Genomic DNA, 9,866 nt, shown 5'->3' with positions numbered 1-9,866 from the left:
TGGGAATTTCTCTTTGTAACCATGTACGGTCATTTTTTGTTGCCCCTTATCCCAGCATACCATTCACTACTTATGAACGGAAAGGGGACGTGGCCGCTGCGTTGACTTGAGCTATGCTTTGATTTGGGCGTGCTTACGCAAAAAAATGAGTCGATAACATTTTACCCTGCGCGTGCGCAAATATCAATTTCCTGGTAACTGTAAACAACGGGCACCTGCTATCAATTAAAAGTAAAACCTACAATCCAGTAAAAATGCCGAAGAAGAAAAGTGGAAAGAAAAAGTGTGACATTCAATAAATTTATAAAAAACACCCATAACACTATTAATTCGATGCGATTATTTTATACATTACGCTGTGGTTGTGTTTTATAATTGAAGTAATATATTTTCGCGATCACAACAAACACATATCACAATTATAAGGAAACTTCACAAGTTTGATGAAATAAATGGAATAAATGCAGACATTGAAGATTGTTTTTTGGATCATGTTTTATCTTTATTAATTTATTTTGTTCAACAATTACCTTGTTATTATATAGTGTGTGTTAGAAAGAACCATCTGTCTGGTTAGCTCATTTGGCACTGCTTTAGTGTTCCGGCGGTCGTGGATTCGAACCCAACACCAGATCAGGCACACTTTTCCTCCCAAGTTTGCTTTAGTTAAAAGTGGTGCAAATAAAGTAAAATGAAACATTCCGACTCATGAACCTGATAATAAACTTTTTCAACAGTTTGAAACTGTTACTCAGAACCAAGTTTCATAGCCGATTTGATGCTACTCTCTTCTACTCTTTTGGCATAAAAGCTCCTATTTTATTTCTTTTTTTTTTTTTGGATACTGCTTGAAAGTCTTAAAGTCATATTTTCTTGGCTATATGTATATGTGTGTGAGAAAGTGAAATGTCTGAAATTCAGACCAGGTTGTGTTGAGTTTAAGTTTGGATATGAATTTGTCTTGGAATATTGATAATGAAGTCTAAGAAGCTAAGACTTCCCGCAAACCAACAGAGGCTGGAATCAACACATACTTCCAATATCTACTATTTTTAAAGAGAGTGCCAGTTGTAACAATTAGCCACCATGAATTTTGAGTCAAGAAGAAGATGAGAACCAAAATTGACTGTATTGGTTAAATGTTTTAACATCATAGTTACACCATTTTTGTTGTTGTAATTCAATTTAAGGTCAAAGGACACATCATACATGGTATTAATTTTCTATTGTTCATGTGTTTCAGAAAGAAATCTGCCAAGTCTTTAAAGGAAGACAAACATGCAAACTCACCTTCCCCAGATCCCGGAACTCTTGTTGCCGCTGACGGCACAGACGGAGGGATATCAGGATTGCTTAATGCTGAGTCCCCTGATCCTAAGGGCAAGAAAAAAAGGAAAGGCAAGGGAAAAAAGAAGAAATTGACAAAGTCTGAAAAGGATCTTGTAAGTACATTGTTTGGAAGACAAAAAAGACAGTGATTAGCAGTAAAAAGGTTTATGACCTGAATTAAGTTTATGAATTTTTATGTGTTTAACACAGTGGTCATTTCAGTATACTACCAGAGAGACAAATTCTCTGTCTTTAATATATCGTCACCTAAGTGAAAGAACTCAATATCTGCTTCTATTTCAATATGCAATTATTGAGTTATTTGAACCAACGACCGAGGTGAAGGTTTAAAAATTATTTGAATTAATTATAGATAATCAAATATTGTTGAAAATCGATTGCTTGCAACCAATGTTGCCAGTAATCAATTCCATTGTTTTGAAATACATAATTACCATGTGTATATGGAAGTTTATTGGTTTTGAAGGAATATTTTATTCACAAATAAATACAGCACAACATTAGCTTTTGTTTACCGTGTTATTAATGTTTAATGACTGTCAAGTCCAGCAGTCACATGTAAATGCAGTGTTATTAATTAAAAGCCATATTAATATTCTGTTTACAAATAATTTTGATTTGTTGATTTTGATTACATAATCAAGCATGGATCAAAATGGCTTGTCTGACGATTGATAATAAATTTGTACTGATTTTCAATTCCCTTAATTATAGTAATACTTATACAGAGTAGGCTTGAAAAGGCCTGTGACAAGATGAGAGCAGAAAAAGACCCATTTCATGACTTCATCAATACGATGGACCGTTGGCTTGTAAACAACCATAAAAGTATCATCCGCTACTTCCACAAGTTTGATGAAGACGGGGAAGGCATTTTGACTTACGAGGATTTTAAGTCTGGTACGTTTACAACAACATTGTATGTTTGAAGGTTTTTTCACTGTTAAGCTGTTTTGACTATAATATAACAGCTGTAGATAGTCTACAATGTAGACTCTACATGAATAACCTGTTCTGTTTGGTTATGCTACATATGGTTATGATAAATTGAATATGTGGCATAATAGTTAAAGCTTTTATGTTTTTCTTCTGAAAACAGATGGTAAATGCTGATGACCTTAGTTTAGTCAGCATCAGGGGACCCAATAGTGACCCCTTGAAGTTTTAAGCAAAATGGCCATGGTGAATTTTTGGAAGCCTCTTAAAATAGACACAAGGAGTCAATTGTATACGCTTAGTCCTAAGGTTATCTTGAGTCTAATTTGCACATTTCAATGATTTAATTGGTTAGTTGTAGTATTTTCATAAATATTAAATGATGAATCAAAACCAAAAATATTAAAAAGTTAAATGTGGTACTACATGTAGGTTCTTCGCACCAACCAGACATATACATGGTATAGTGTATGCATTATTCATCAGTATGGCTGTAAAGCAGAGTTAAAATAAGTATATTTCACTCATTGTGAAGTTGCCACAGGAACACGTTGATGTAATCTCATTCACAAGCATACAACAAAATGTCAGAAATTAAAATTTTAATTTTAAAAATTTATTAACTAAGTGTAACAGCTTCCGTTCAAGGAAGTTTAGCTGTACATGTAGGTTACTCCCTGAAAATGGGCTAAAACTTCCAATATTGCATGCTTGGAAGTACAGAAACTTCCAACATTTCAATTAAAACTTCCAAAGATGAATGGTTGGGTGTTTAGGACATCAAATTCTGTTGTCAGTGTTATGATTATGGCCACACTTTCAAATTAATAGTTTGAATAGACTGCTGTGGAATTGGCAATTTAAGGTGCAAATAAGTTTATATTTTGTCATAATTGTTGTTCAATAATAAAAATATAATTAGTGTTGGAAATAATTCAACTTCCATGTTTGGGAGAAAAACTTTCAAAAGTGTTGGAAAGGGATGTCCCTTTTGATTTTTTAATGAAAGCCCAGGGCTCCCTGTAACCTAAATACATCCAACTATTGAACCTATTTGTATTTTGATGTATCAAGTAACAACCACTGTGGCTCAAATTTTGGAAATTAAATGTTATTATTGATAATAAATGTGTTGTGAGCATGCTTGAATGAAGTAATTGTTCATCATGGATTGACTGTATGCAGTGAGTTCAAGTAATAACAACCAGGAATATAATTAGATTACCCTGCTACGGATAACTTTATATTTTCAGGCATGCTAGATATGCTATGTCCATGCACAAATGTGCAGCTTCATATGCTGTGTAAACTACTGGACCATGAAAACACAGGCGACATTGACTTCACACAGTTTTCAAAGGGATTAAAGTACATAAGGTAAACTCTTACATTAGCCTATAGACACTGGTTGGATTTAATTATGTGAAACATCATTACATAGTTTGGGCTTTTGACAGGCAAAACTGTTTGAAACAGTTCCATGGAGTTTATGGAGACAATGTTCATAATTTTGTCGGCCCCATTTAGGTATAAGTTTTTAGGTTGTGCTAGCCATCAGTCTGTCGTATACATGTAGATGGATGGATGTCTCAAAGTTCTGTGTAAAATCTTAAAACTGCTGGGGGTTTACAAGCTTCTTGGCTTTCTAATGTTTATTTAAATCTTCCATACTTGTATTGCAGGCTATCTTTAGTATACTCACTTTTTTTTTACACTGTTGTGTAACTATGGTTACCTGTTAAAATGAGCAATCTAAAAAGGTTCTACAACACAGAGTTTGACTGTTAAATAACCATGGTAACCTGTTTTCAGGGAGTTGGAGGATTTGGAAAGGGAGGAAGAGGAGGCAGACAAGATTCTCATTCTGTCTGAGCGCACCTTCGAGAAATGCAAATGCTGCAAAATGTCCATCTGTGGTCCGTACCAAGTCAAATACCCCAAGTAAGTTGCTCTTCATTTGAGGGCGATACATAACATGATCCCGAGAAATAGCTGCTGTACTGTGATTATAAAGTTATGCGACAACTTTTCTGGACAGAAAATTTTGGCCAACATTTGAAGAACTAATTCAAGAGAATATCTTTTTCTAAAAGTCATAATTTAAGATATTCAGTGATTATCAAAGAAAAAGTTCACAGTTGTTGACATTGTTGTCATCTTCATGAATGTATTTATGTGTTGGCCTTATCATGAAAACTGTTAAAGATATACAAATGAACTTGGTACACAAATGTTCCAATATTACATTATGCACACGCTTTAATAGCAAATTGCACAATGCTGGCTAACTGGTTGAATTATGCCCGTTGATAAACTGAGCAGTACGGTTAGGCATATAGATAATAGGCGATAAACTGAGCAGTACGGTTAGGCATATAGATAATAGGCGATAAACTGAGCAGTACGGTTAGGCATATAGATAATAGGCATTTGCATATGGTGCTCTTGGTTACCCTTTTTTGCCCTTAAAGGTTATATACCACTTATTCATGTTTTTCAATATAGCATTCAGTGCTAAAAATGGCTGTTTTTTCCATGCTGGCAGAGCAATGGTTGACCATTAAACCATCCTGAGCCATACAATTTAGCCTTAAAAAACCTACCTACTAGTATACCAATAGTTTTTTTAGTGATGTGAATGCAAATGGACCATAGTACCTCCATGGGCATTGAGTTTGAGGAATGCACTATTGATTATAATTTATTCTAAAGTACTGCAGCTATGAAACTGCTTAACTTCTTGAGTTGGGCAGTTAGTTGATTGGACAATACTTATCTTAAAGTTTCTATTAACCGATCAAATAATTGAAATTTACAAGCTGACCTAAAGATAACATGTGTACAACTTATCCAAGTTTAATTAAATTGGCTGATGAAGACCAATCATTTATCTGAAGCTATATTTGTAAACCTTAATAAACAAAATACCACAGAGAATAACTAGTGTAACATACAACTGCGAAACATAAATTGTCTTTGGTGTCATTATCTTTTTATTTGGACAAGGTGTACACTTATTTTCATCATATGAGCAATTGTCTGTAAAACTTTATTGATACACTGTTTGGTTTTAGTTTGCATTTTTGACTCTTTTCAGATACATAGATTTGGATTTACGACTAGTCACGTTCAATGACATTAAAAAACACCCCGGTCACATTTTTGTACGAGTTCATTCGCATATTCCTGTGTCGTCACTGCAAGAACTTATAGTAGAAATGACGGGAATAATGTCCACCAAACTTTCCATATTTTTCGACAAGTCGCGAAGTCGGGAGGCGATGTTGCCTTTAGAGCAGACCCTACAGGACCTCGGATTTGAAGGCGATACCTACGATGATCCTGAAGAATTAACACTATACTATGATTATAAAGTTGAGTTTATTGACTGCCCACTACTCTTGTGTGACTATTACTTTGGGCAGAAAATTGAGCCCAATATTGGGAAAATGGTAATAGGTTAGAAAGAAAGATAAACTAGTGGAAAGAGTAATTTTTTTAAATAATTCTTTTGTCTATAAAATTGTCATGAGAAATTTGGTGAGTTCATACTGATAACCTCATATGATTTACACATCAGTTAAATTGTGATAAAGAGGGTGTTTCCTTATATCATGTGAAACGTTTTTCAAAAAACCAAATCATAAACAAAAGCTGATATTACTCTTATTATTGCCATCTCGGTGGCTTTGTTCGAACACACAGTTACTTTATTCCGCTAGTATAGTTAAGTGGTTACCGTGCTGTGTTGCCTGCAAAGCATGGAAGACACGTAGGGTTTACTTTGTCCAGCGCCATTTTTTGTTCGTCCCTGTCGTCGTTATACTTTCTTTTTTTGATCGCTTACTTTTGAATGACTAGGTGTGTAGTTTTTAAACTTGGTATGCATATTGGTCATGGTCAAAACAAGGCTCCCATTTTTATAGAGTTAATAGGTCAAAGTCATTGTGACCTTGACTAGATGAATTACGTGCGTGTTTGTATCCGATCGCTAACTATGAACGACTAGTCTTCAAACAAGGTATGCACATTGTTCATGGTCAGAAGATAACCCTTTTTATTTTTGGGGCAACATGTCAAAGGTCATGGTCTTGTGACTTTTACTAGAACAATATGGACGCTTCTGACGGGCAACGCATCCGATTCTTGGCTTTCTTATGTTTATTTAAATCTTCCATGCTTGTATTGCAGGCTATCTTTTGTATACTCACTCTTTTTTACACAGTAGATTGTTTGTTAGAATGTACATGGATACTTTAGATGGGTTGCGATGTGTCATAAGATTAAAATTTGTATAATTGTCATTCCGATCCTGTGATATGTTATCTTGAACTTGTATGCAAATGTTCCCATCAGTGTTGTCCTATTTATTTAATTATCTATGTATATTATTCATGCAACGTTCAAAATGTTTTGTTTGAAATATATATGTTTACCAACTTTTTTAAAGATTTATTTATACAGAGTTTACGTGTATTATTAAATAATAAAAAGTATCTGTTTTGTTTTAATACTGATAATTACTATATGGCTCTTGAAAATGACTATGACGTATAAACGACAAAAGCATACACATACTGACATAGTTGATATATTTTATTTTGCCATTTCTTTAGATTTTGAAATTGCGCGATAAATGTTATACCATGGAAATCAGCACAAAAGTGTGCGTTACGTTGACCAATGTACATGTATTAATTAATGAACATTCATTGAGCAGATTGTCATTAGTGAAAAAATATAAATATCAATAAATGAACAAAAGGGCCGATGAAACCTCAAATTATCATACCCAATCAAATATGTCCAAGATTAATTGACCTCATTGTAAGACGTTTAAAAAAAATCAAGTTGACACCGAGATGGACGTAGTTTAAAAATGTTGACCTTAGTACTTTTTGGCCTTTTTGATCGACTTTTGGTTCCTATACCTTACACAATGAATGCTGTGATGAAACACTGACTTGAACGTTGAAAGACAATTGGTCACATAATGAAATAGTGCATTAATTCCTGACGAACAAGAATGCATTGCAAAAAAAAGAGATGACCTTGTCCCATTTAATTTTAGAAAGCTAAAATCCCCTTTAAACGGCTTGCTCCAATTTAAAGGAGAACATTTTCATTTCGCTATTTTTGATTTTGGAATAAACATGCTGGATAATAGGGCTAGTTTTCTTAATGAATTATTTATGCTAAAATAGATTTTAACATCTATATATCGAACTAACGGTGAAAGTTGTGGATAAGATGGTATTCGGGTGGAATTTTATATAAAATAATAATACACAAGTTGATATTGCACCGTTCCTATGACATTTATTTAATCAAAAACTGCGGACGGGTAATTTTATTGTCACAACACTATATATGCCTGGTTCTAAAGATATATCTGGAAATTATAGAGGAATCTCAATCACCTACACATTATGCTTATTGTTGGTGTTAATTATAAAATAAGTGTACAGTTATCAAAACAATAATAGGTCGTGTTTCTCTGTTTGTTTTCTTGTTAATTTCTGTGAAGCTTTTAGTCAAGTTAACCATGCACAGTTGTTTGCAAGGTTGTAGGCTGCAGGTCTACAAACTTAAGTGCTGCGAACAAAAATCGGGTATTATGAAATCTACTTTTTGACACAACACGTTGATAAAATTATTTGGTCGAAGTTACAAAATTGGACGTATGGTGTAAGGAGGTTTAAATAAGTGCGAATTGAAAGACTACTTTATTATGTCTCTCCCAATGAATGGGGGGCATATTGCTTTTGTCAGTCCGTCACTCCTCATTTCCGTTCAAAAAACGCGAGAACGCTAAGGCCTTGGAACTTTATACTTGGTATGCAGGTTGGTCATGACCAGAATATCTGCTATTTCCATTTAAATTGTTTAAAGGCGAATATTAAACAATGAAAAATAAGGAAAGATGAATGATATAGATTAGTAACGACAAATTATTCCCCATTATTCAACCATGACTTCGCATTATTCCAAAGCGCTTCATCATGTATTACAACTAAGAGTTAGGAAAAGAATATTGTTAATAAAATGTATCATTATCATGTCAAATATTGTGTTTAATTTGCATGTACATCCTATTTTGTTCAAACAGAGTACTATATTATTCAGACTGGTGTTGAAAGTTAATCTGAAGCAGTGAAATCATTGATTGTGTGTGAGGTGTTCTCAACATCTGTCAAAATAAAGAAGTGAAAATCCCCATGAAAAGTTGTAAATTTCATCAAAAACGGAATTTCACTATACTGTCAGTTTAACAACCGAACAGTCACGGACGTGTGGATAAAATATTAATAAAACAATCCATCAACTGGATATGGCATTGAGAAACCACCAGGTTGAAATTGATGGCGATGTGTGGAAGACTTATATGGTAGGACATTTTGGCTTTTAAGAATATGTGAAGGTGCCTTTCGAACCTAGTAAATACCCTGCGAACAACCATAGCCTTATGTGCGGATGTAAACATGTGTATTTTAAATAGACATGTTTACATCCGCACATAAGGCTACAGCATCTATCTCGACGACTGAACAGTTTTGGTCGGTACTTATGAACATGCATTGCACAGATTGATGCAGTACTCACAAAAATGGAATTATGAGTGGCAATGGACAAAACATACCAGTGCTTACCATTCGGACATAACACCGACCCTGCAGTCCAAAAGCAAGTAAAATCTTATGTTAGCCTTCCACTTAAATATAAAATCCGAGACAAAAACAGCCGACTTTGTTAGAATATCGGAACACATTGTTTGTTGTACAAGTATACATGAAGAACCAGAAACACAGATGGACGTGTCACCAGGTCTACACTGATATTTTGGAACTCCTACTCGAGAAAGAACATTAGCACTTCTGAATGAGACCAAGAATAGCAACGGCAGGTGTGGCCGATGCCTTACGCGAACGTCTTCGATGAACAAACGACCGTCCCCTGTAAGCTATACTTGTTTGCCTCACTGATATCACCCTGTTACCGTGACCCATTTTCAGATAGAAGGTTAACATTTGTTCTAAAATTAATAACTTACAAACGATTGACATTAAACCTTTACTTACGACAGGTGTCATTTGCAAGTACGCACGAGCTATCAGGGCATATCTATTTCTGGCCGTAAAGGCGGAAACACTCTCAAACATCTGGTCCCAAGACATCTATATCTCGTCTGGAAAGCATGAATTTACATTAATCATCACGCCGGCTTTAGGTAGAGATGTAGATATACGAGTATCGGGCATGAAATTAACTATGATGTGTCCAAATCAAAATTGTGATATGAAATACATACGTCTTCCATCTTATAGTTAATACTTTCCGATGACATTTTTTTCGTAAAATGCACCTCATTCCATATTTTTATTTCAACCATTTTTCTTTTCATGATGAATATAACAAATAAATTATAATACACAAGTTTTATTACCACAGAATATATTCACACTATTACTGTCACTTAACCAGTATATACAGGCGGCAATACTAGCATTGATGCTCAACAGGCCATAATGGTAATCCTTTGAAACTGCTTAAAGCGCACTAAACATCACTTGCCATGTCAA

General features: G+C 34.4%; 1 protein-coding gene across 1 annotated transcript; it reads left to right on the top strand.

Moving 5' to 3' along the window:
* Positions 1-193: 193 nt before the first annotated feature.
* On the top strand, positions 194-6,776 carry LOC128243612 (uncharacterized). The gene is made up of 6 exons (XM_052961486.1): positions 194-283; positions 1,244-1,442; positions 2,079-2,250; positions 3,540-3,663; positions 4,099-4,227; positions 5,384-6,776. Exons 1-6 carry the CDS (start codon positions 255-257, stop codon positions 5,748-5,750), a joined length of 1,020 nt encoding a protein of 339 aa, XP_052817446.1. The 5' UTR covers positions 194-254; the 3' UTR covers positions 5,751-6,776.
* Positions 6,777-9,866: the final 3,090 nt, after the last annotated feature.

This window comes from Mya arenaria, chromosome 8 (assembly GCF_026914265.1).
Source record: "Mya arenaria isolate MELC-2E11 chromosome 8, ASM2691426v1".
NCBI lineage: Eukaryota > Metazoa > Mollusca > Bivalvia > Myida > Myidae > Mya > Mya arenaria.
The sequence above is the reverse complement of the archived record's forward strand: the minus strand, read 5'-3'. Positions and strand labels throughout refer to the sequence as shown.

Excerpts from the sequence above, each read along its gene's own strand:
- LOC128243612 (XM_052961486.1), top strand. The coding sequence starts at position 255 with ATGCCGAAGAAGAAAAGTGGAAAGAAAAA. Across the intron at positions 284-1,243 it reads AAGAAAAGTGGAAAGAAAAA|AAAGAAATCTGCCAAGTCTT; the intron begins GTGTGACATTCA and ends CATGTGTTTCAG. Across the intron at positions 2,251-3,539 it reads TTACGAGGATTTTAAGTCTG|GCATGCTAGATATGCTATGT; the intron begins GTACGTTTACAA and ends TTATATTTTCAG.